The following is a 26,743-nucleotide window of genomic DNA, read 5'->3' on the forward strand; positions in this document are numbered from 1 at the left end:
GGCACTTCATGGGATACAGATCTGCTCATTGTCTTCATTGTGATAATGAATTCACAAGCATTTGAAAAACGATCAAATGGTATATTCTAAATATGCAGTTCTACAGATCAATTACACCTAAACAAAGCCTCACTGACAAAGAATGATCTCAATAAGCCCCAGTCTTTCAAAGGGAATGATACTACCTTTTGGTTGAATATGCATTTAAATAACTTAGTAAACTAACACAGAAGGTTTCCATAATGACATGAATTGTGGACTACAAGAGTTTAAAATCGGCTTCCAAATGGTATAATACTAATGCTCCCATCAAAACTGACAAGTTTCACAGATCTGAGCACAGGCTACACGTCCTGTCATTTCCATGAGAGGAACTACATGGCATGAATACATTCCTAATGCACACTGTACAAGATCTAGAACACATGGAAGACAGAAAATAACAGATAAGTAAGTGTGTGTTACTACATCCAAGCATCATGATCAAAAGACTCTTTTCTTAAGTCTTTAGACTTAGGACAATTCGTGAAGATCTGGATAAGAACTGAAAGTATTCTCCTGTCCAAAAGTGAGTGTCAACCTGGTCTTGGATGAATCTGTTAGAGATGCTGCATTCTCTGTATCAACAGACAAACAGAATATACAATAAAAGGGAATTACACACTGCACAGTAACGGGGTTTAAAAATTGTTCCTCGACCATAAAAGTGTTCAGGATTAGTTTCAAAAACCAGAATTTCCTAAACGCTTGTGTTTGGGGACTCAAACACAAAAAAAAAAAAATCTGGGATCTCTCTAAAATTTGTTCATTTCTTTCATGAACTAGATGTTTAAAAAATGCTACAGTTTCTAGGAGGATCAAACAGAATGTTCATAATAAAACTGTCTTCCACCAGAAAGTGTAACAGGCCTGAAGAGTGTACTCTACTGAGAACTGTCAAACGTTGTTATGATTCATCAGTAAATAATAGGAAAAGAGATTGTGAACTGTTTTCAGTATTTAATACAGTCAATGAAAACAACATTCACTAAAAATAAAAGCTAGTAGAGCACATCTAAGTAATGCAGGAACAGACCACAAATCTATATTGCTTCTCTGTATCGGCCACGGCAGGAAGGGACACATTCAGTAGCCTAGATTTTATACTCCTGCTTCCCAAAAAAGTAAGTTTTCCTCCTTAAAAGGAGTAGTTCTATTTTGCTCCTTATTTCCTGAAAGAAATGTAGGTGTGGCTGGTGTTTGATATATGTGGCCATCACACCGTTTTTAATTGCTGTGTCCCTACATTATTGGCATCCAACACAAGAGAATTCTAACATTCCTAAAGGTGGTTAGGAATGATTACCTGAGAAAAATCTAGAGCCCTGCTGGACACTCTGACAAGGTCAAGGGTATGACCTTGAGGAAGAACTAGTAAACAAAGGAGGAGAGAAATGCCATCATGTGGAACTGGGTTCACGGCGTGAGGTTGAATGGATTGGGGGCCTACAACCAATTAATTAACCATGTTAATTCTGGGATTCTATACATCAGGGCATCATTTTATTAAAGTACACCAAGGTACTCCTAATCAACAGACTTATATAACATTTATTAAGGAAATCATGCTATCCTAAAAGTCACCAAACACTTTTCCAGTTTAATCTTAAACTCTATCGCAGTTTAACATTAGTCATTTGTGCAAAGCTGGAGAGACAGCTCAGCAGTTACACTTACTGCTCACACAGAAGACCCACATTCATTTCCTAGCACCTATATGGTAGTTCCCAGCCATCTAACTCCAATTCCAGGGGACCTAGTGAACTAACTCTTCTGACCTCTATGGATATACCAGGCACTCACATACATACATGTAGGCAAATACGCATCAATCAAACAAAACAAAAACTAAGTAAGCATTTTACTAGGAACCATGGGTTGTGATATTAGAAAAAAAGGCAACACAGAAGACAGACTCCTGACAAGACTAAAGTCCCACGATCCGGGTATTTCCTGAGCGCCAACTCCTCCTTTCCCTTTTACATGTGGGACACTGTGTTCTCAATGAACTAACTGGAAAGCACTTGCTACTGAGAGTCTAAGGACGCTTTCCAAACACAGGTAGGAAAACTACTCCAACCAGAGCAGGCACCTGCATTGTCAACTGGGCTGAAAAGGAAAGATGTTCTTAGATCTTCATTACCGTTAAGCCATTCAAATTCAACAAAACCAGGAGCTTTCAGTCACCCCTTGAGAGACACTACTCCCCACACTGGAAGACACTGTCCTCAAAAACCTGCTTCTAAGATAGATTTATCTATTTGTGCAAGACTATAGGAGCTGTTCCACTGGTGCTATGCTGAGTCACTACCTCTGACCACCCTCCAAAAGCCTCTTTAAACAATAGAAAACCTCCTTGCCAATTCTCTAATATTTTTCTCTTAAAAATCTCCCATAAGGAAATAAGGCATAAATTAAAACAAAAGTGAGTTTGTTTAAACACTATAAAAACAGAGCTTTCGGATCGTTAGTCATCTAAAATAGTACAGAAAGAAAGGTCATGTAATTTAGGTCCTGAACTTCTACCCTACATGCTAATGCCCAGAGTGGTAGATGTGGACAACATGAAGAATCAACTCGTGCTAGATAATAAGTCATAATTATTCACAAGTACAACTCGTGAAAGCAGTGAATTTCCCCCTAAGTGGAAATTTCTGGCTTTTTATACTCTATGATGTCCTTTGAGTCAAGCTGTTAGGCAATCACAACACAGTAACATGTAAACACATTACCCAAGAACCACCCTGGAAGAAATACTGCCAACTGATTTCGATGAAACTGATCTAGATGAAACCGATGTAGACTATGAAAGGAAGGAGTTAGCATATTAAGTGAAAAATAGCCAAGAAGAAGTAAAGAAATTTACCATACTATTAGAGTACAGCAGATTCGGTATTGTGATTAACAAGAACTGCTTTCAATCAGGAGAAAATAACTGCTGTTCGCACACAAAGGAGGGATACTGAGAGGAAAATAGACACTCAGACAGATGTTGTCTACCCCCAAAATGTCTGTGCCGGTGGCACTGTCCTGAATAGAAAGGCACTGGCTGGGTAAACAAGCTTAAAGGTTCAGGCTTGCTAGAAAAGCCAGCTTCTTTGGGGGTTTGAGGCTGTCATCTCACATCATCACACATGACAGCAGACACGGAAGGCTAGCACTTGTCTCTAAATGAATACATTTGTACCCAGCATGGCTAGAAGTGTAGTTCTGAGCACATGAAAGAATCTGACCATTTATAAGGTGACTGACTACTAACTTGCATGGCTTAATTACCTTTAATAGTTTACAAACAAGTCAGTAGCTTTTATAAGATTAGAACATTACAGTTTTATCCCTGTTAAATTTGAGCCTTAAAATTTGAATTGAAGGGAGCTAGAGAGACAGCTCAGAAGCTAAGAGTACGGGCTGCTCTTGCAGAGGACCCGGGTTCAATTCCCAGCACCCACATGACAGCTCACAACTGTCTAACTCCAGTTCTGGGGGATCTGACACCCTCACAGAGACATACATGCAGGCAAATACCAATGAATATAAAATTTAAAAAAAATATATTAAAAAAGTGGAATTGAAGATCCCTTATTTTGTGTTTCAAAATAAACTTTTAAATGTAGTCCAGAAAAATAAAGCTATTTTTCTGATCCTTTCATAGGGTACCTTTACAGAATATCACAGCTTCTTGTATGACTCAGTTTGTCTAAATAGCTAAAGTGTAACAAAATTAGCAAAGCCAAAGAGGCTAGAATACATCTTCAAGTTAGTTTCTGCTAGCCCGAATAGATCTTTACAACTTTAAAAATGTATAACTATAATCAAGGATTTTTTGTTAGTAAGTCCTATCTTTCTTAAACAAGAATTAAATCAAAATTGCTTTTGACCTGACAAGAGTATTTTAATAACTCATTTTATTTTTAACTATGCGTATGTATGGGTATGTGTACTCCAGAAGAGGACACCAGATCCCTTAGAACTGGAGCTACAAGTGCCCATTAAATTCAGGTCCTCAGCAAGAGCAGTCATGCTCCTGACTGCTGAGCTGGCCTTCCAGCCCCTCAAAGGACGAGAAAGGACCATTGTTTGAACATCTTGCTTCTGAAAATTTAATGAAAACACAACAAATGGATGATAGAACATAAAAAAGAAGAAAAACTAGACGTTCTGGCCAGGAGGTTCTACCCACCATCTAAATAACGAAAAGCTCAAGAGACCAAGGAGATGAAGGCCTATATGGCCCAGGAGCTACAAGTGTAAAAGGAGTCCAGGTGCACCACAGGAAGACTATGAACCGGATGGAACATGGAATCACAAACTGGGACGCATCTGAAGGAGATGAGAGTTCACCAACAGAGAGAAGCGACTGGGATAAAAAGGTGACTGACACAGGGAAAAGAGGCCCCTCCCTCGGCGATCTCAAGTCAGTATTATACAGATTTCTGCTCTGACGGTTAGCTCCATTTTCTTTACTTAGTTAAATCTTTCATACAGAGGCAATTCCTAACTTTAGGGAAGACGAGAAGGGTGTATGAGAAAAATCTACTTTAACATTGAATGACTCAGTTATAGTCCCTACACTGTCCTGAAAAAATTAAGAGTTCAATAAAATTCCCAACAAATACAATAATACTAGGAGAACAAGGGGATGGAAGTAAGTGTGCGCAGTGGGAGAGGGGCACGAAGATCTGCATCTTCACTCTTTGTGCAGGAAATCAACACACAGTCCCTAACCTGGGCAAGTCAACAAACAGCAGTGACACTTGTTTCCTGATGACATGAGGCAAGCATCAAAAGAACCCGCTAGAATTAGAAGAGAAAACCTCTAGGATGAGAAGTGGGACATGAGAGGCAGTCATGGAATTCAGGACGGGGACTGGGGTTTCTCATAAAATGCTTTGGAATTTCTATCTGGCTCAAGTCTCATGTATGTCTGACCTTAGGAAATCACAGAAACATTTTTTTAACTGTAAGGAAAAGTATTTCCAGGGCCTCCCTCACTTTCTCAGTGTGATGTCAGAGATGGAGAAGAGCTGGGCGTGCGCAGTGGAAGACACACAACTGATGGTGGTCAAGACAGAAACCTCTGAGACAGAAGGGCTAATGACCACCACAGGATAAACCCTCAACATGAAGCTGAGGGCCACTGTGTTCCTCAAAGTGTTTGCAAAACTTAGTACGACTATTAGAGAAAACACAGGTCCTTTCCACAGAAAAGGGCTATCATTTCCTGGAGATTTGGCAGAAGCACGGGGCTCCCCACATCCTAAGGAAAACTGCCTGGCAAGCTCAGGAGCTGTTGCTCAATTACTTTGATTCATCTTTCTTAAAATCTCTACTCTTCCCCGACCATGATTCACATGTAAGTAATGCACAAACACTGAGCGCTGTGTACCAAGAGATGGAATGAGGGCGATCTCCTTGACTTACTGACCTAAACTCAAACTGGGCCACTTCTAAGCTGTGAGAATTGACAAGGTACTCGTCAATATGCAGTTGTGAAATCGACTGTTATTCTTTAATAATCTAGGTGAGCAGACAACAGTGAGGACCCCAAGAGTGCCTTACATGGATCTAATCTACATGGGAAGTAGAAAAATACAACATCTCCTGAGTAAATTGGGAGCATGGGGAACATGGGAGAGGGTTGGAGGGAAGGGGAGCGGTAGGGAGAGGAGCACAGAAAAATGCAGAACTCAATAAAATCAATAAAAAAAAATCTAGGTAACTCAGAAATTAACATTTCCTTGACAAGGCAAAAATTCAAAAGTACAATAGTTTTGATATGGGAAAGGCAAAGCTTCCGCTGCATCAGGTTCTATTAAGTGAGGATGTGGTCATCATCATAGCCTCTTCCTGCCTACCCACAATGCACCAATCTCCAAACATGCAAAGCCCAGTGGAAGGTACTAACATGGGGATGACACAAGAGAAGCCTCGTCTAAGGAGAAGATACGCAGTTGAAAACTATTTCTCTCCAGTGCAAAGGCTATCTAATACAATCTCTCAAGTCTTCACTCCAACTCCCCCGAGTGCCAAGAGCTCTTCAGCTCACATCCTTGCCCACGCTGGCCATGCCCTGCCCTCTGGTATGTTTCTTTTCACAGACTTATCTATCCTTTCTATGTCACTAAGCATCTCCTGGAAAGGGAAGGTTTCCTTTCATAATCGCAATACCATTATGATACTTTTGCAAACCAATATTAACTCAACAGTAGGGAACATACGTGTGGTATATATTTAATTTTTTTTTATTTGGGGGCCATGTGTTATATGTATATACTTGTTAGTACAGGCGCGTGTGTCAGAGCAGTGACAGACAACTTTCCTCAACTGATTCCCTCCCTTTATTACTTTGTTTTATTCTTTGAGACAAGTCCTGGCTGTGTAGCCCTGACTGCCTGGAACTCACTATGGAAACAAGCTCAGAGAGGTCCATCTACACCTGCCTCCCTGCACAGCTGTGCCCTGGCTTCCAGCTTTATGTATAAGACAGGGTCTCTAACTGAACCTGAAACTATTTATTTGGCTATGCTAGTCAATTAGTTTAAGAAATCTGTTGTCTCCATTCTCAAACTACCGTCTCATGTTGAGGTCAAAGTCACTATGTACACTTTTTACATGGGTTTGGGGGGATCCAAACCTAGGTCCTCAAGCCCATGCAGTCAGTACTTTACAGATTTCCCTGGCCCTAACTTTTTCTATTTGTCTTTTAAAAATGTTTTCATTTTGTTTCCTGCTCAAGTTAAAATCAGATCCCACCCACTGCATCTGACTGTAATACCTAGGAAGAGCTTTAAGAAAGCCACAGGACAATGTGCCTCAGGGGATACCCACAGAGATGCTCATGACTCCTAGTAAGCTTGGCTTACTTTTCTAGAAATACAGTTGGGATGGTTATTTGAAAGAAGGCTAAGAATACAGAGTACAACTTGGACAACTCTCAGGTTTTAGATATCAGGCTATACCCACTCAATACACCAAGCTAAACTATTCAGTTTTTGTTTTGCTTGACCCTAGTTCAGCTGGAAATAAAGAATGTTACTTTCAACTTAGCTGTAAAGTAGAGCTAATAATACTATACTCAAGGGTTGGCGAGATGGCTCAGAGGGTAAAGCACTTGCTGCCAAGCCTGAGGATGTGAGTTTGATCTCCACAACTCTAGTAGAAGAAGAGCATTCACTCCTGTAAGTCAGCCTCTGCCTTCTGTATGTGAGCTTTTCATGTACACACAATAAATAAATGTTAAAAAATAAAAACAACCCTCAGGAGAATAACGTACTCCAGATTACCTGTCCTGCAGTTGCTCATCTGTTAGCTGTAGTCCCTGCTTCAAGCTCAGGTACCTGTCTTCCCTCAGCAGCCGTGATCCATCATACAGACTGAGCTCGCGGTCATGGATTAGTCTGATGGGGTGGAGGGGACAAGGACAAATTAACATCATTATGAGGGGCAAAATCACTTAGCCAATACTTAACTGTGCCTATAATTGTGGGTGGGTGAGCCTAACAGTTTTGTTACATGTACTTTTCACAATGGTAACTTGGTCAGTAGCATTCCAGGTTATCCTTGGCAGATGTACTGAACTCTCAACAGAGAAGCAATCCTGAATACCAGAGATAAGAATGAAGGAGAAGAGGCTGGAAGAAGGGAAGGAGGATATAGGAGACAAAAAGAACCAGCTGAATGAGTATCTCAGGTCAACCCTGGGGCATCCATTCATGGGCAAGCCAATTATCACACACTCTTGAATCCAATGTAGCTTCTTGTGGGAAAGTATCCAAATATTTCTACTGTTAAAACTGCAGGATTTAAAATAACAAAAGCCTCTAAAACAAAATAACTTCACTACAATTTCATGGGGAGTCCTGAAGTAACCTAGTTTCCCATGCAACATAAAGACATTCCCATTAGGCACTGCAAAGGTCAAAGACTAATGCAGAAGTTTTGGGTACAGACAGTCTGTACTCAAGTCCAACTCTGCACTGACTTACTGAATAATCAGAGAAGGGAGAACCATTCCACCTCTCTAAATTTTATTAGAAAATTAAGGCAAAACAATTAAGGCCAACCTCATAGATTTAGTATGAAAATTGAACAGTTAATATAAAATAAGATACTCAACATCATTTTTCTCAGGCTATACTGTAAGTTAGGACCTCTGGGCAGTGTTTAAAAATGCCAATGTTCAAAACTCTGGCCTGGATTAAGAACTCCAAGAATTGGTGGGGATGAAGGCCAGGCATTGCTGCGGAATAATCTTTGTACAATGTAAATATGTATTACTCTCATTGGTTAATACAGAGCTGACTGGTCTATAGCTGGGCAGAAGAGATTAGGAGGGCGAGCCAGACTAGAAGGGTGAAGTCAGAGGAGTAGCAGCCAGGTGTAGAGTAAGGAAGACAGGCCGGAGAGGTAAATGCCACAAGCCTTGGGGCAGCACATAGATTAATACAAATAGGTTAAAATGTAAGATCTAGTTAGTAATAAGCCTGAGCTATCCACCAAGCATTCACACAATTAAGTATCCATGTCAGTTATTTGGAAACCAGGTCAGGAAAGAAAAGTCTGCCTACACCATTGGTATTTTTAAAGTTCCATCCTGCTAGGCACAGTGCAGACATGCTGCACTCTTTTGTACTTGGTCAGATATCTGAGAGATAGTCAACAAGAGGAAACAGAGTGTTTTCTTATTTTGTGTTCACATTTCTATGTTTAGCAGAGGAAAAAGAAATTGCAAGTCTAAGAAATGTTTGCAGTAAATCACTAAAACTTCGTGATTACTATTTTTAAACCCACACAAACTGAATCAAGATTAATAAAACACATTTGGAATCTTTCATTGCATTTAGAATCTGCAGCTTGTCAGCGATAAAAACTGTGGTTAGCTAGCTGAAGAAATAGCTCGTTTCATTTATCTGACACTTCCCAGTAAGTCAGATTAAAAGTCATGCTGCAGAAAAGGAATGAACAGCATCTAACCTTTTAAATGACAGGCTATGAATATTTTCCACAGAAATTACACACAGACTATTCCAACATTAGATTCTAGGATTCTAGAGTTCTTGAAATGTGTGGACAACTTTTTCACATTCAAAACAAAAAAAAAAAATGGTAGTTACAGAAATGTTCGTATCCACACCAAGTGAGTGAAATAAGAAAATAAATATAAATTTTATATTAAACCTTTGTTTCAAAAGTTAAAAAAAAATAATCCTTACAAGTTCAGGCCCCAGTGAAGGTCTGGGATGATTTCTAAGCAGTGTAGTTAGGACAAAAATCACAGCTGCTTCAGATGTGTGGCTTGATGCTCATATTAACCCATGTATAGAAGTAAGCCTTTTGAAACCACTGCCTATGGGCTTTCTTCCTTCAGCTCTTAGACAGCAAATCTGGCTGCCTTATAATCATGAGTTTATAACAAAAATATTAACTATGCTTTATTCGATTTGAGTACAGAATTGTAAGTTCCTCAGGATCTGCATAACCCCGTGTAGGTTGGCACAGAGACCGACTGTGACACAAACCTTTGCAATACAGCTAGCGTGCCAGCGTTGACCCGGTGAATGCCATCCAACAGGACCAGCTTGCCTTCTCGAGCAGCATTCACAAGGGGTGAGGATCTCCAGGCAGTGTCACCATTGGGGAGTGTGTACCGCTGCTGTAGCAGGTCACGTGCTGTCATATCCTAAAGCCAGTCACCACACACACGGCAAAGAACACACAGAGTTGGTGTTACAGACACATGTGATGCTTAACCTTACATACACACGTTATGCTTAGCCTTATAGACACACATGATGCTTAGCCTTACACACACATGATGCTTAGCCTTACATACACACGTGATGCTTAGCCTCACAGACACACGTGATGCTTAGCCTTATAGACACACGTGATGCTTAGCCTTATACACACGTGATGCTTAGCCTTATACACACGTGATGCTTAGCCTTACACACACGTGATGCTTAGCCTTACACACACGTGATGCTTAGCCTTATAGACACTTTTCTATGGACAGAACATTACTCTCTTCACATGGCATTATTTCAAATAACAAAATGTCTTCTCAAACCAAAAAGAAAGGTCACTGGAAAGCTTTAGGTTTTTTTCTAATTATTACGCATTCACATGATGGAAGAAGACACACGGAGAAGCCAGGCCAAGTCACCATTCAGAGACGCTTAGTCTATCTAGAATGGGCAGTACTGGCAAGTCTGTTATGGTGGTGACCAACTTTTTTTTTTAATAGATTTGAGGGCTGTTACACACAGAAGTGAATTCACAAATGGGACTAGAAAAGCTGGGGAAGCCACTGCTGCTGTTTCATTTAATGGACACGATACACCCGTCAAAGTGCCTCCCAAAGAGCTGTGCTTATGCCCAGAGGAGTGGATTCGTGAGCCCTGGTCATAAACAGAGCTCCTTCAATGCCCAGGGAATCCTGCAGAAGGAGGAGTGGAAAAGATGTTAAGGGCAGTGGGAGGAAAGTTATATGGAGTGCTAACTTCCACATATGGCATTGCTGCTGAACTCCTCATTTGTATCATCTGTGATATCTGTACAAAATCTGCACAAGATTGGGCCTATTAACATCGTTATAGGGTGAGGGTCTCATGGGCTCCACCCCTCCCTGGAAATAAGCACACTGGCTGGCAGAAGCAGGAACATTTTCTTCAGTGGTGTAGCCACTGGTAAGGTGTCCATGCTCCCATAAGAGAGCACACTAAAACTCACATACTGAAATTTGGGTCATACTGAAATTTCCCTTCCCCGCCCCCCCACACACAGAGGTAAAAGTGGAAGATAGGCTAATTGGTAAGATGAAATCAATCAGTATAAGTCAGAAGGGGACAAGAGAGGGTAACAAGGTCAATGCAATAAAATGAATTATATACATACATAAAAATGTCACAGTGAAATGCACTATTATATGTGATAATAAAATACAAAAAGTAAATAAAAAGGTAATGACAAAAATATAAGCAGGACTGGATTAAATCATGAAGACTTTTATATTTATGTATGAGTGTTTTGCCTGTGTGTATGCATATACACCATGTGTGCCTGGTGTCTTACTAGGTCAGAAGAAGGCATCAGATCCCCTGAAACTTGAATCAAAGATGGTTATGTGGGTGCTGGGTCCTCTACAATATCAACAAGTGCTCTTAGCCACCAAGCCATCTCTCCAGCCCAATGAAGACAGTCTTAAACATAACATTTGAAACCCGCAACCCCACAACCCTAAAAGGTTGTTTCTGATGTCAATACTTGGCCTTATTCTTTGTGGTGATCTGAATGAGAATGGACGCAATAGGTTCATATATTTGAATGCCTGGTCCCCAGTTAGCAGCACTGTTTGGGAAGGATTAGGACGTGTGACCTTGTTGAAGGAGTTGTGTTGCTGGAGTGAGCATGGAGGTTTCAGAAGTCTCTCTCTCTCTCTCTCTCTCTCTCTCTCTCTCTCTCTCTCTCCCTCCCCCCTCTCCCTCTCTCTCTCTCTCTCTCTCTCTCTCTCTCTCTCTCTCTCTCTCTCTCTCTCTCTCTCTCTCATCTGTGGATGAGATGCAAACTCTCAGCTCCTGCCCCAGCACAAAGCTTGCTGCCAATCTCCCCACCACGATGGTCATGGGCTCACACCCTCTGAAGCTGCAAGAAAGTCCTGAATTAAATGTTTTTTTAAAAAATAAGATTCCTTGGTTATGGTATTTTGTTAGGGCAATAGAAAAGTAACTAAGACACAGTTTAATAGTGTCTTCTCTTCTTTGATAAAATACAATATAATAAGATAAAACAAATCCATCACATTGAGGCTGGGCAAGGCAACCCAAGAAGCCCAAGTGCAAGAATTAGAGACACTTGTTCATACACTCATGAGTCCCATAAAAATACCAAGCTGAGCCGGGCGGTGGTGGCGCACGCCTTTAATCCCAGCATTCAGGAGGCAGAGGCAGGAGGATCTCTGAGTTCGAGGCCAGCCTGGTCTACAAGAGCTAGTTCCAGGACAGGATCTAGAAACTACAGGGAAACCCTGTCTCAAAAAACAAAAAACAAAAACAAACAAAAAAAACAAGCTGAAAGCTATAATACATACACAGATGACCTGTGTAGGCCCTGTGCTCGCTGCTTCTGTCTCTTGAATTCATATGAGCCTTGCTCAGTTGATTCAGAGGGCCTTGTTTTCTTGGTGTCATCCATTCCCTCTGACTCTTACACACGTTCCCTCCTCCTCTGAGAGGTTCCCTAAGCTCTGAGGGGGTAATAGTGTTTTCTAATTGTACTAGGAATTTAAATTTTATACAAGTTGTGTGGGTAGTATCGCTTCATAGCTGTCAATGACAGCTAACAACAGCCAAGACTAAATGTATCTATATCATCAATGAGAAGGAATATGGGGGGGCACTCTCCCCCAGGGGCTGTGCTACTGAGTCCTAAGTTGTTCTTCTGCAGGAAAAATTAGGCATAAATCAAGTCTGTCAAGTAGATCATTTTCATAATAAAATTATTTTAAAAATCAAACATGAGTATTTATACATATATATACATAACATGCATATGACCTTTTAAATTTTAGTATTAGAACAAATTAACTTAAAATTCTCAACATTATTCCAGACAAAATATTCACTACATAGCCATATCACATACTGTCCCAGAGGCATAAAATAAACACACACCTTAGCACAGGGCTTCAAACCTAGGCTATATTCCAGAAATAGCTGGAGAAATTAATAAGCTTAGGTTCCATCTCCCGAAAAGTCAGACTGAGTAGATCTAACCTCCAGGCTTTTATTAATATTGCACTTGTAGCACTGCTATGCCTCTGAGGCAACACTCTTATAAGAAATGAAGTTAATGGGAACCTGGGTTTCCTTTATTGATGCCTGTCCTTATGCTAATAGTACCTATGAGGTGCAAAGCGGAGTGGCATGAACTAGAGGTGAGGAGGCAGAGGAGTGAGCTGCCCTTCCGTTTAGCACTCTACGCCAGCTCTCTGGGTAGAGGGCTTATCCCACACACAGGAAGACGCAGAAGCTTGCTGACATGACCCCAGCACTGCCGCGGCTGTGAGAGCCTGTTGAAAACAGACGACAACCAAACAACAAAACCCCCTGCTGCTGGGACTCAGGGAGGGGAGCTGGAAGGAGGCAGCCTGACATATTTGCAAAAGAAGTGAATGGACACCATGTGAAGCCCTAGGTCTGCAGTGAACACTGGTAAGACACGGGCCCGGTTCAGCTATAATCTTGTTTTTGTCCCCAGAAATGAGAAGAGGAATGCCCTGCCGCTGGCTTAAGCAGCTCAGGGTTTTGTTAGTATATATTTTGGCAGTAGAGGTAATTCTTTATTCTCAAACCAGCAAATTCTGTATCACAACTCCGCACACGATATTAAAACATTCCACACGGTCCTCACCCCATACACTTTACTATCAAGTTTCTTCACACAGTGTACAGCTGCCACATCAGTGACAATTCTAATGGTTTTTCTACATCTTGTTCGTTCTTTTAAAAAATAACTATTCATTTCTGTATTTTATGTTTATGGATGCTTTGTCTGCATATATCTACACACCATAAGAGGGTACCAGATCCCATTATAAATGATTGTGAGCCACCATGTGGGTGTTGAGGATCAAGTCTCTGCAACAAGTGCTATTAACTGCTGAGTCATCTCTCCAGTCCCTCAACTGTTTTTTTTTCCCCACAAGAAGCCGTGGGACTCAGTTCGCACAAGCAGCACACGCATAGACACGACACATGTGACAGAAGCACACGGGATTCGAACTCGGGAACACACGCACTCACTCGCACGCGCAAGTTAGTGCCTTACACGATGAGCCACCGCGCGGCTCGCTTCCCTCAACTGTTTTTATGTATGGTCTTTTTGGCTTTTAATATCTGAAATTGTTTTAGTATTTTTATTCAAAATATAGATATGCATAATATAGACAGACATATGTACATGTGTATATATATTTCTTATTCTTCTTACCTATATGCATGCTGGTAAATTGAAAAATGAAAACTTTTTTAAACTTACTTTTTATGGACATCTTGAAAGCACATTAATAAAATTATAAGAACAATGAATGTCCTCATTTTTGTATATATTTTCTCGTTCCTGAAACTTCTGAACTTCTGAGAATAAAAATAGCACTAATGATATCATAGAGCCCAACCATTTCCTATTCTGTATTTCCTCAAAAACTTTAAAGCAGGACATGAAATCTAGCACACTAAAAGCTTCCATTGTCTAACTTAAACACAGCTCCTCCTTTTAGATTTCATGAACATCCCCCCACATCTCCTAAGGTCCAGTATCCTATTAAACAATGCTATTTTGAAGTAAAGAAAGCTGGTGAAAATGGAATCATCTTAATAAGAAGCATAACTGCCATTTCATGTATCTGAGAATATAGATTTGAACTTTAAAGCAACAGTATGTCTCTGATGTCTTCAGAATGTTTGCACAGTCTTAGCTAATTTTTCCAACATGCTTTTGAGAGACCCAGATACAAAACATTAGCCCAATAAGAAAACCACGGCTGTTTACCCAGCAGCTGGAATTGGATTAGAATGAGTTTCAACTTAGAATGTCATCAAAGGAAACCAACAAACTGACAGTGTGTTGTCAGTGTATAAAGGAAAGCTAACTGTCTCTCTTTGAATATAAACACTGACACCAGAACTATAATTTTATACTATAATGCATATGCAATTTTTTGGCAAAGAACTAAAGTGGCATTGGCAAAAGTAGGGCACTGAAGTACATACAGAATAGGTTCTCAGTCAGGTTTAAAACAGTACCTTAAAGGGGGTGAGGGGAGGGGCAGACAACAGGGTCTCACTAGTCAGTGGACTGGGAACTCAATTATGTAGATCAGATTAGCCTAGAACTCAGATCAGAGATCCACCTGCCTCTGCCTCCCAAGTGCTGGGATTAAATGTGTCATACTCTTCCCACAACTATGAACTCGGAAAACTGAGAGAAAGAACTTAAATTGACTTTCAAAGATTTGCTAACATATTAAGATTTATAAAACTAAGAAACAAAACAGGAATCATACAAAATATATTGTAAGAACAATTACAATTTTGCATGTAAACTGTAATATCCAACATAAAGGCTGTCACAAGATGTGTGTGGTGAACAGTGACACATGCCCACGATTGCAGGGGCACCCAGAGTTGAGACCTGACAGGGTACATCAGAGAATGTTGTTGGGGTCGGGGAGGAAAAGGCACATCACTGCAAAGGCAGCAATAAATTTCAGGAGAGGAGATTCCACAGTAAGAGTTGGTCTCCCTGACAATCCATGGGCAGATTTCAGAGTGAAGAGCTGCCAACTACACAGGTCCAAGGCTCACTTTACAAACCAAACCCTCAATTTAAAAGTCACAAAGTAGTGCCTGATGTTAACTATGCCACAAAAAAATAACCTTAGTTATATCTACTTGCCAGTGCTACTGCAAAATATCTTTAAATATACACACAGAAATAAAGCCATCCTAGTTAGGGGCTGGAAAGACAGCTCAGTAACTAAGAACACTCTAGGTTCTCCCAGGGAATTGAGATTCGGATCTCATAGTGGCTCACAACCCCTTGTAACTCCAGTTCCAGAGGACCTTATGCTGTGCCTAGCTTCTATGGGTAACAGGCAAGTACATGGTACTCACGGATATGAAGGCAAACACTCACGCACATAAAATAAAAAACACATAAATCTTTTTTAATTGTCCTAAAGTAAGAATATCTCTAGGTGGATATAATTCTTTATCCACTTAAAATATTAACACAGGGCATTTGTTATTTCTTATTTTGGATCTTCATCTTCCTAGACCTGGATGGAGGGGGGAGGACCTTGGACTTCCCACAGGGCAGGGAACCCTGACTGCTCTTTGGAGTGGAGAGGGAGGGGGAGGGGGAATAGGAGGTGGGGGAGGGGGAATAGGAGGTGGGGGAGGGAAAGAGGAGGCGGGGAGGAGGTGAAAATTTGTAATAATAATAATAATAATAATAAAACAAAAAAGAACTTCTCATTTTCACATAGAAACAAATATTTACTTTTATCTGCATGATGAGATGCTGGCTCACAACCATGACTGTTTTGGCAACTTCTCTGTGGACAGCCACTGAGTTTTCAAACACACACCTCTATCCATGGAAACCACTAGGGTCTATTAGATGACCTGCCCTAGTTACAAAGTCACTTTATAAACACAAAACAAAGTTCTCAGGCTGGTAACATGGCTCTGTGGGCAAGAGTAGCCACTGCATAAGTCTGCCAAACTGAGTTCAATACCTAGAAACTGGAAAAAGAAAATTGGTTCTCTCTCTCTCTCTCTCTCTCTCTCTCTCTCTCTCTCTCTCTCTCTCTCTCTCTCACACACACACACACATTCCCCTTCCTCCCCCTTCTCCACCTTCCTCCCTCTCTGTTATATACACACACACCATAAATTAAATTTCTCTGGTTACAGCTAATCAAGTCAGCTATCTTATTAATGATGAATTTAATAAATCCATTATTATTAATTTTATAAACCCATCTTATTAACGAAGGATTTAATAATTTAATAAATTCATGACGGAATCAACTAAAGGAAATGTTACTAAAGCTTCAAACTAAAATAGACAAGGTCAGAGTGGGTGCAAATAATTTAACAAATTAAATGAAAATACCCAGTCGAACTATCTCCTAATATCCTTTCTATACTATACGGGCTAGAAAGTCTTTCTTAAAGCCTTTGCAGCTAGTGTTAGTGAGTGAGCCACGCTCTACCAAACAAGGAAGATGTTAGCAAACAGGGAGACAGCTTCTCTTCTAAGGGCAGCTGTCGCTGAAACATTCCTGGATCTGTCATCCTAGACTGGACAAACTCTGTCTTTCCCCAGACTGTAACCCAGTTAACACCCTGTAATAAATCTCTCCTAGTATTAGCCTAAATGAATATTGTTGTCCACAACCCCCCCACACACAACTTAAGGATGGTATTAAAGAATAAAACCAATTATTAAACAACCAGACTTTACCCCAACTACAAACTCTATAGAGGGGCAGGTAAGAATGCACCAGCAAATTCTAGATTAATCATCTTATATCCTACTATCTTATAGGAGATTAATTTCCAAAATCAAATACTAAACAAGATCAATGCTTATACAGGTATGTGATTACCTGTTTGATATTCAGCAAAGACATCTAAATTGTGTCATTTGATCAAACCCAACATCACCCAAATTCCCGCTAGTCTGCAGTGTGAAAAGCGGCACTGAAGGGAGGGTGATTTTCAATTATGCTCTTTCAGTAGGGCTTCAATCTAATTTTGTAGCTTCCTTATTATTGGGAATATAAAATACCCTTAGAACTAAATGGGACTATGCTTGGCACCTGACAAGAGTTTAAAATAGCCGAATATGAATCAACTATAGAAACAACATACAGATATTACAATTTGAATATATTACAATGTTGTTCAAGACCAGGCATGTGTTCTGAGACTTGTGACCTTTAGCAATTTCAGTGTACAAATGCCATTAAGCTTACACAAACTTGGATCAGATAGCTAATCACACAACTAGGTTGTATACATGGTACACCTACTCCTAGGGCATGATGTTCAAAAAAACATGAAATGAACAGCCATTCGTTAAAAAAATTGTGGACATATTGTTTGCTCTGTATTTTGAATGACCAGAAGCATAAACAGTATGATTACACCAGCTCTACAATGAACACATGTTGCTATGATGTCACAAGAGCAATGATGTCACCAGACAATAGAAGTTTAGTTCAGCATCTTATGATACCACATGATATTGGATAGCTGATCACTTAAAAGTAATCAAAACTTTTCATTTATTCATTCATTCAAAGCCACGTATCTAACAGGTTGGAAGCCTGTACCTGCCGGTCACTGTTGTAGGTGCCAAGAGCACAGCAGTTAAAAAGATAAGCACGCAGCTCAGTTTCCAGGGGGATAGGGTAAAAATAGACAAGAGAAGGGAGGAAGAGACACAGATGCGAGAACACATAACAGTCAGTGCCACACAAGCAAAGGCTACATGACAGCCAACGCACTGGTGACTCATGGCCACTTCTCTAAGGGCATTCACACTGAATCTAACTGTCAGAGAAAGCACACATCCGAGGGAGGGTATTTCAGGACAAGGGAGCAGCACAGGCTGTGAAAAGGGCCTGATGCAGGGAAAAGCCAAACAAGTCTAGGCAGCCAGTGAGACTCAAGCATAATGAGCAGAGGGCACATCCGGAAAAAGGCTGCAGAGGCCGCCGAGTTCTCAACCCCAGCTGCTGATAGAATTTAAAAGATTCAAGTTGGGCTTTACCTCACATTACTTACTTCCATCTCTCTGATGGCATATTCTGAACTGGGAAGTTCTGAAAGACCCTTAAGTGGTTCCAATAGGCAACCTCACTGAAGGGGGCTCATGAGCCAGAGTCCTCCTATTCTAACACAATGGCAACACTTTATGTTCTAAGCAGGGAAATGACAAAGTCTGATTTACATTCTCCCAGGTGAATGGTTGTGGAGTGCAATGCATTAGAATTAGATATCTACAAATGCTCAAGTGATATAAAAGACACGCTTTTCAAAATTACAGAGTAAAATTCCATCTGCCACATGCATTTTGCATCAAAGCTTCATGGATCCAGGGCTGGGGGTTAGCATCACAGGCAAGGCTGGGCCTGTGGTGGACTCTGAACAGCGAAGGATGAAGACTGATCCCTGGCGCTGGCAGCACAGGAGACAGAGGAAATCTAAGGCGTGTGCCACAGCTCCAGTACTTGACAACTTTTCTTTGCTGGCTTAATGGATCCCTTTGGACACGGTCCTCACCAAACAAAAGCTTCTGTCCCTGAATTTCCCCTCCACGGGAGACTCTGTAGGAAGCCGAACATCTGTTTACTGGGTTGGAAACTGGAACACACTGACAGATTCAGGAAGTTGCTTAGGAGAAAAGTAGGGACTCTGCCTGAGGAAGCACCAACAAAAGGCTGGCCAAGATTTGACAACTGAGCTGGATGAACTAGCAGGGCACCTTTTCCAAGCTGCCCATCTTCCCACCAATCAGCAGCAAAGGCATTTATTCCCCTGTGCCGAGAGAGGCTGATTTTCACTCATGAAAGTCACCATTGATGGAGAAAACAAGATATTCCAGGACAAAAACAGATTTAAACAATACGTAGCCACAAATCCAGCCTTGCAGAAAGTAATAGAAGGAAAATCACAAACCAAGGAGTCCAACAACGCCCACAATAACTCAGGCATCTAGCGACCCTTCACCAGCACAACTAGAAGAAGGGAAACACACAAACTCTACTACAAAAAATGACCGAAGTTAACAACCACTGGTCATTAATATCACTTAATATCAATGGACTCAATTCACCTATAAAAAGGCACAGGCTAAGAGACTGGATACGAAAACAGGATCCAACATTTTGCTGTTTACAAGAAACACACCTCAACCACAAAGACAGACACCTACTCAGAGTAAAGGGTTGGGAAAAGGTTTATTAAGCAAATGGCCCTAAGAAACAAGCGGGTGTGGCCATACTAATTTCCAACAAAGTTGACTTCAAACTAAAATCAATCAGAAGAGATGGAAAGGGACACTTTATACTCATAACAGGAAAAATCCATCAGAATGAAGTCTCAATCCTGAATATCTATGCCCCAATATAAAAGCTCCCACTTATGTAAAAGAAACACTTCTAGAACTCAAGGCAGCCATCAAACCACACACACTAATAGTTGGAGACTTCAACACTCCTCTCTCACCAATGGACAGGTCAATCAGACAGAAACCTAACAGAGAATTGAAAGACTTAATGGAGGTAATGAACCAAATGGACTTAACAGACATCTATAGAACATTCCACCCAAATAGGAAAGAATATACCTTCTTCTCTGCGGCTCATGGAACCTTTTCGAAAATTGACCATATACTTGGTAACAAAGCAAACTTCCACAGTTACAAAAAAATATTAGTAACCACCTGTGTCTTATCGGATCACCATGGATTAAAATTAGAATTCAACAACAATGCTACCCCCAGAAAGCCCACAAACTCATGGAAACTGAACAGTCAACTACTGACCCTCACCTGGGTCAAGGAAGAAATAAAGAAAGAAATTAAAGTCTTTCTTGAATTTAATGAAAACAAAGACACAACATACTCAAACCTATGGGACACAATGAAAGCAGTGCTAAGAGGAAAGTTCATAGCACTAGGTGCCCACTTAAAGAAAACAGAGAAAGCACTCATTGGTGACTTAACAGCACACCTGAAAGCTCTGGAAAAAAAAGAAGCAGACTCACCTAGGAGAAGTAGAAGACTGGAAATAATCAAACTGAGGGCAGAAATCAACAAAATAGAAACACAGAAAACAATCCAAAGAATCAATGAAACAAGAAGCTGGTTCTTGGAGAAAATCAACAAGATTGACAAACCCTTAGCCAAACTAATCAAACGGCAGAGGGAGAACACACAAATTAATAAGATCAGAAATGAAAAGGGGGACATAACCACAGACACAGAGGAAATTCAGAGAATCATTAGATCTTACTACAAAAGCCTGTATGCCACAAAATTGGAAAATGTAAAAGAAATGGACAGTTTTTTAGATAAATACCATATACCAAAGTTAAACCAGGACCAGGTAAATGCTCTAAATCGTCCTGTTAGTCGCGAAGAATTAGAAACTGTTATCAGAAACCTCCCTACCAAAAAGAGCCCAGGACCAGATGGTTTCAATGTGGAATTCTACCAGAACTTCCAAGAAGACCTAATACCTATACTCCTTAAGGTATTTCATAATATAGAAACACAAGAGTCACTGCCAAATTCCTTCTATGAAGCTACAGTTACCCTGATACCTAAACCACACAAAGACTCAACCAAGAAAGAGAATTACAGGCCAATCTCACTCATGAACATTGACGCAAAAATTCTCAATAAAATACTGGCAAACCGAATCCAAGAACACATTAGAAAAATTATCCATTACGATCAAGTAGGCTTCATCCCAGAGATGCAGGGCTGGTTCAACATACGAAAATCTATCAATGTAATCCATCATATAAACAAACTGAAGGAAAAAAACCATATGGTCATCTCATTAGATGCTGAAAAAGCATTTGACAAAATTCAGCACCCTTTTATGATAAAGGTCTTGGAGAGATTAGGGATACAAGGGTCATTCCTAAATATAATAAAAGCTATTTACAGCAAGCCTACAGCTAACATCAAATTAAACGGAGAGAAACTCAAGGCTATCCCACTAAATTCAGGAACATGACAAGGCTGTCCACTCTCTCCTTATCTCTTCAATATAGTGCTTGAAGTTCTAGCAATAGCAATAAGACAACATAAGGGAATCAAGGGGATTCAATTTGGAAAGGAAGAAGTTAAACTTTCATTATTTGCAGATGATATGATAGTATACATAAGCAACCCCAAAAACTCCACCAAAGAACTCCTACAGCTGATAAACTCCTTCAGTAACATGGCAGGCTACAAGATCAACTCCAAAAAATCAGTCGCCCTCCTATACACAAAGGATAAGGAAGCAGAGAGGGAAATCAGAGAAGTATCACCTTTCACAATAGCCACAAATAGCATAAGATATCTGGGAGTATCTCTAACCAAGGAAGTGAAGGATTTATTTGACAAGAACTTTAAGTCTTTGAAGAAAGAAATTGAAGAGGATACCAGAAAATGGAAGGATCTCCCCTGCTCGTGAATTGGGAGGATCAACATAGTAAAAATGGCAATTCTACCAAAAGCAATCTATAGATTCAATGCAATCCCAATCAAGGTCCCATTAAAATTCTTCACAGAGATTGAGAGGACAATAATCAACTTTATATGGAAAAACAAGAAACCCAGGATAGCCAAAAAAATCTTATTCAATAAAGGTACTTCTGGAGGCATTACCATCCCTGACTTCAAACTCTATTACAGAGCTACAGTATTGAAAACAGCTTGGTATTGGCATAAAAACAGAGAAGTTGACCAATGGAATCGTATAGAAGACCCGGATCTTAAACCACAAACCTACGAACACCTGATTTTTGATAAAGGAGCCAAAAGTACACAATGGAAGAAAGAGGGCATCTTCAACAAATGGTGCTGGCATAACTGGATGTCAACCTGTAGAAGAATGAAAGTAGATCCATATCTATCACCATGCACAAAACTCAAGTCCAAATGGATTAAAGACCTCAATATTAATCTGAACACATTGAGCTTGACAGAGGAGAAAGTGGGAAGTACTCTACAACAAATGGGCACAGGGAACCGTTTCCTACGCATAACCCCAGCTGCACAGACATTGAGGGCAACATTGAATAAATGGGACCTCCTGAAATTGAGCAGCTTCTGTAAAGCAAAGGACATTGTCACTAAGACACAAAGGCAGCCTACTGACTGGGAAAAGATCTTCACCAACCCTGCAACTGACAAAGGTCTGATCTCTAAAATATATAAGGAACTCAAGAGACTAGACGGTAAAATGCCAATTAACCCAATTAAAAATGGGGCGCTGAACTGAACAGGGAATTCTCAACAGAAGAAGTTCAAATGGCCAAAAGACACTTAAGGTCATGCTCAACCTCCCTAGCTATCAGGGAAATGCAAATCAAAACAACCTTGAGATATCATCTTACGCCTGTCAGATTGGCTAAAATCCAAAACACCAATAATAACCTTTGCTGGAGAGGTTGTGGGGTAAGGGGTACACTCATCCATTGCTGGTGGGAATGCACACTTGTGCAACCACTTTGGAAAGCAGTGTGGCGGTTTCTCAGGAAATTCGGGATCAACCTACCCCAGGACCCAGCAATTCCACTATTGGGAATCTACCCAAGAGATGCCCAATCATACTACAAAAGCATATGCTCATCTATGTTCATAGCAGCATTATTTGTAATAGCCAGATCCTGGAAACAACCTAGATGCCCTTCAGTGGAAGAATGGATGAAGAAACTGGAATATATACATGCTAGAATACTACTCAGCGGTAAAAAACAATGACATCTTGAATTTTGCAGGCAAATGGATGGAAATAGAAAACACTATTCTGAGTGAGGTAACCCAGACCCAAAAAGATGAACATGGGATGTACTCACTCATAATCGGTTTCTAGCCATAATTAAAGGACATCGAGCCTATAAATTTGGGATCCTTGAGAAGATAATAAGAAGGTGAACTCCCAAAAAAAGATATAGTAATCCTCCTGGATATTGGAAGTAGACACGATCACCAGGCAAAATTGGGAACTTGAGGGTTGGGCGAGACTGGGCCAAGGGAAGATGGGGAGAGAAAAGTGTGAAGGGGAGAATGGGGGGAGCTCAGAGGAATGGGATGCTTGGGATACAGGAAGGGTGGATATGGGAGCAGGGAAGCATATATCTTAATTTAAGGAGCCACCTGAGGGTTGTCAAGAGACTTGACCCTAGAGGGGTTCCCAGGTTTCCAGGGAGACGCCCCCAGTTAGTTCCTTGGGCAGCTGAGGAGAGGGAGCCTGAAAAGGCCAGTTCCTATAGCCATACTGATGAATTTCTTGCATATCACCATAGAACCTCCACCTGACGATAGATGAAGAAAATGACAGAGCCCCACATTGGAGCACCGGACTGAGCTCCCAAGGTCCTGAGGAGGAGCAGAAGGAGAGAGAACATGAGAAAGAAAGTCAGGACCGTGAGGGAACCTCCAGCTGGCGATAGATGAAGAAAATGACTGAGCCCCACATTGGAGCACTGGACTGAGCTCCCAAGGTCCTGATGAGGAGCAGAAGGAGAGAGAACATGAGAAAGAAAGTCAGGAACGTGAGGGGTGCGTTCACTCATGGAGACGGTGGGACAGAACTAATGGGAGATCACCAACTCCAGTTGGAATGGGACTGATGGATCATGCGACCAAACCCATCTCTCTGAATGTGGCCAACAGCGGGGGCTGACTGAGAAGCAAAGGACAATGGCGCTGGGCTCTGATTCTTCTGCATGGACGGGCTCTGTGGGAGCCTTCTCAGCTTGGTCGATCACCTTCCTGGACCTGGGGGGAGTTGGGAGGACCTTGGTCTTAGCATAGAGTAGGGAACCCTGATGGCTCCTTGGCCTTGAGAGGGAGGGAGGGGAGGCATGGGTGGAGGAGAGGGGAGGGAAGGGGGAGAAGGAGGGGAGGGAAGGGGGAGGAGGAGGGAAGGGAAGGGGAAGGAGGAGGGGAGGAGATGGAAATTTTTAAATATAAAAGTAAAAAAAAAAAAGAAAAAGAAAAAAAAGAAAGTCACCAGGAAAGAGCACAGGAGAGCAAGGAACAAGAAATTTACAAAACAGAAAAGCATGACAACATGAAAGTCCTTATCAATTATTACTTCAAATGTCAATGGTCTACATTCTTCAGATAATATAGCTTTGCTAAACAAACGAGCAAACAAAAATAAGCCACTCTGTATTCCCGGTTAAAGAGATCACATCAGCTATAAGGATTTACACATTCTAAAGATGAAATAACAGGTAATTTAACAAATTTTAAATGCCAACCAAAGACAGCAGGAAAGTCTATATATTAAAATTATAAGCTTTAAGTATAAAATTCACAAGAGTCAAGAGATTATATAATGATAAAGGAGTCAAATCAATTTATTAAGCAAATCTAACTATTGTAAAATATATAAATCTATCATTTAAACACTGAAATTCATGAGGCAATTAATTAGTAACAGATCTGAAAGGTGAAAAAGTGACATCACAGTATTGGGGTTTCAGTAATCCACTTATGAAAATGAACAGGGAGCGGCTGGAGACTTGAGTCGGCAGGAAGAGAACTGGCTGCTCTTGAGAGGATGCAGATTCGATTCCCAGCACCAATGTGGCAACTGAGAAGCATCTGTAACTCCAGTTTCAGGAGACCCAGTGCCCTTCCCTGGCCTCTGTGGGCACCAGTCACAATGTGGTGCACAGGCATACACACAGGCAAAACACCAGACATATTAAATAAATATATCTTTGAAAAAGACGAATGCTCATAGTTTCCCAAGCTCCAGTGGACGGTCCCACATGCATGCACGTATGTGTAACTCTAACTGGACTTAATGAGTTAGACATAAAGTTGAGAAAAGGTATGTCACACAGAATATGGGGGATATTGAGGGGATAGAGAGAGGTAGAAATCATCATAGTTTGTTGTGCATGTGTGGATTAATAAAGAAAAATTTTATAAAACAAAAACGGATACTCATATAAATGGAAAATCATTGTGAAAACAACATCCTTGAAAAAAATAGAATACACAGACCTAACAAATGTGCACAGAATTTAAGTCCAACAGCAACAGAATGCACATTCCTTTCAACCACATATGGCCCATTCCCTAGACGGGTCATATATAAAAACAAGCATCACAAAATTTAAGAAGACTAAAATTGGAGCTGGAGAGATGGCTCTATGGTTAAAAGTACTGACAGGCTGCAAAGATGTATCAGCTGTTTAGAGGCTAGACTCACTTGCTAACCCCTGAGTTTAGTTCCCAGGATCCACACTGGACAGTTCAGGACCTGAAACTCTACCTTCAGGGGATGTGACACCCCCTGTGGGCACAAATATATATACACACACACACACGTAAAAAGAATTAAAGATTTAAACCATACTTTCTGACTACAATAATATGATACTAGCGATCAATAATAAGAGAACTATCAGAAATTATAACACAGTCATGGGTGGCTTGGAGGGATGGTTTGGTGGTTAAGAACACTGGATGCTATTCCAGAGGACCTGAGTTTTATTCTCAGAATCAACGTGGTAGTTCACAATTGGCTATAGCTCCAGTTCCAGTGAATCTGACACCTTCTTCCAGATTCTATGGGCACCAGGTATAGACAAAGTGCACCGACATACATGCAGGCACAATACTCATACACACAAAACAATAAAATTTAAATTTATAAAATTTGATTGTGAATAGCCAATACATCTAGGAATTCAAGGAAATAAAAAAGATACCCCAAGAAAAACAGCAATGGACACAAAACACACTAAAACTTCCAAGTTGCATCAAAGCCATCCTAAGAGGGAAGAAAGTAGCAACAGACGTGTTGGGAAGTCGGGGGGGAAATGAAGTGGGATGTGGAGGTAGATATGATCATATTCTATTATATACATGTATGAAGCTTATAAAGAACAACTTCTATGGCACAAAAAGTAAGAGGATCTCAGAGAATCAATGCTGAACTCAGAAAAGCAGAAAGCAGGGACTAACTTCAAAATTAGTGAGAGAAAGGACATTTTAAAGCTCATGGAAAGAATAAATGAGAGTAGAAAACACTGTGTGTGTGTGTGTGTGTGTGTGTGTGTGTGTGTGTGTGTGTGTGTGTGTGAGTTCTGTAGAGTCAAACATTTTTACCTGGATCGAGAGAGCGAGAGAGTGAGAGCGAGAGAGCGAGCGAGAGAGATTATAAACAACAGATATTAAAAAAAATCAGGAGACTATCATGAATATTTTCATACTCCACCTCCCATAATTGTATAGATGAGAAAAAATTAATTATGAAACTATACAGCCATCCATGAAACAGAAACCATGACAACAACCAATAATTAGTTACCAAGACCTTACGAGTAGAGAAAAACTAAGGATCTAATGCCTTTACTAGTAAATACTTCCAAACATTTTAACT

At 40.6% G+C, this 26,743-nt stretch overlaps 1 protein-coding gene across 3 annotated transcripts in view; it reads right to left on the minus strand.

Annotated features, from left to right (window-relative positions):
- Positions 1–26,743, minus strand: part of Vwa8 (von Willebrand factor A domain containing 8) — a 319,412-nt gene that overhangs the window by 187,088 nt on the left and 105,581 nt on the right. For all 3 annotated transcript variants that reach the window (XM_038310723.2, XM_038310725.1, XM_038310726.1), the window contains exons 13-14: positions 9,558–9,718; positions 7,323–7,436 (exon numbers count right to left, since the gene is read on the minus strand). In XM_038310723.2, the coding sequence (XP_038166651.1) occupies positions 7,323–7,436; positions 9,558–9,718 (275 nt within the window). The remainder of the gene's footprint in view (positions 1–7,322; positions 7,437–9,557; positions 9,719–26,743) is intronic.

The sequence above is a fragment of the Arvicola amphibius genome, chromosome 13, assembly GCF_903992535.2.
Source record: "Arvicola amphibius chromosome 13, mArvAmp1.2, whole genome shotgun sequence".
NCBI lineage: Eukaryota > Metazoa > Chordata > Mammalia > Rodentia > Cricetidae > Arvicola > Arvicola amphibius.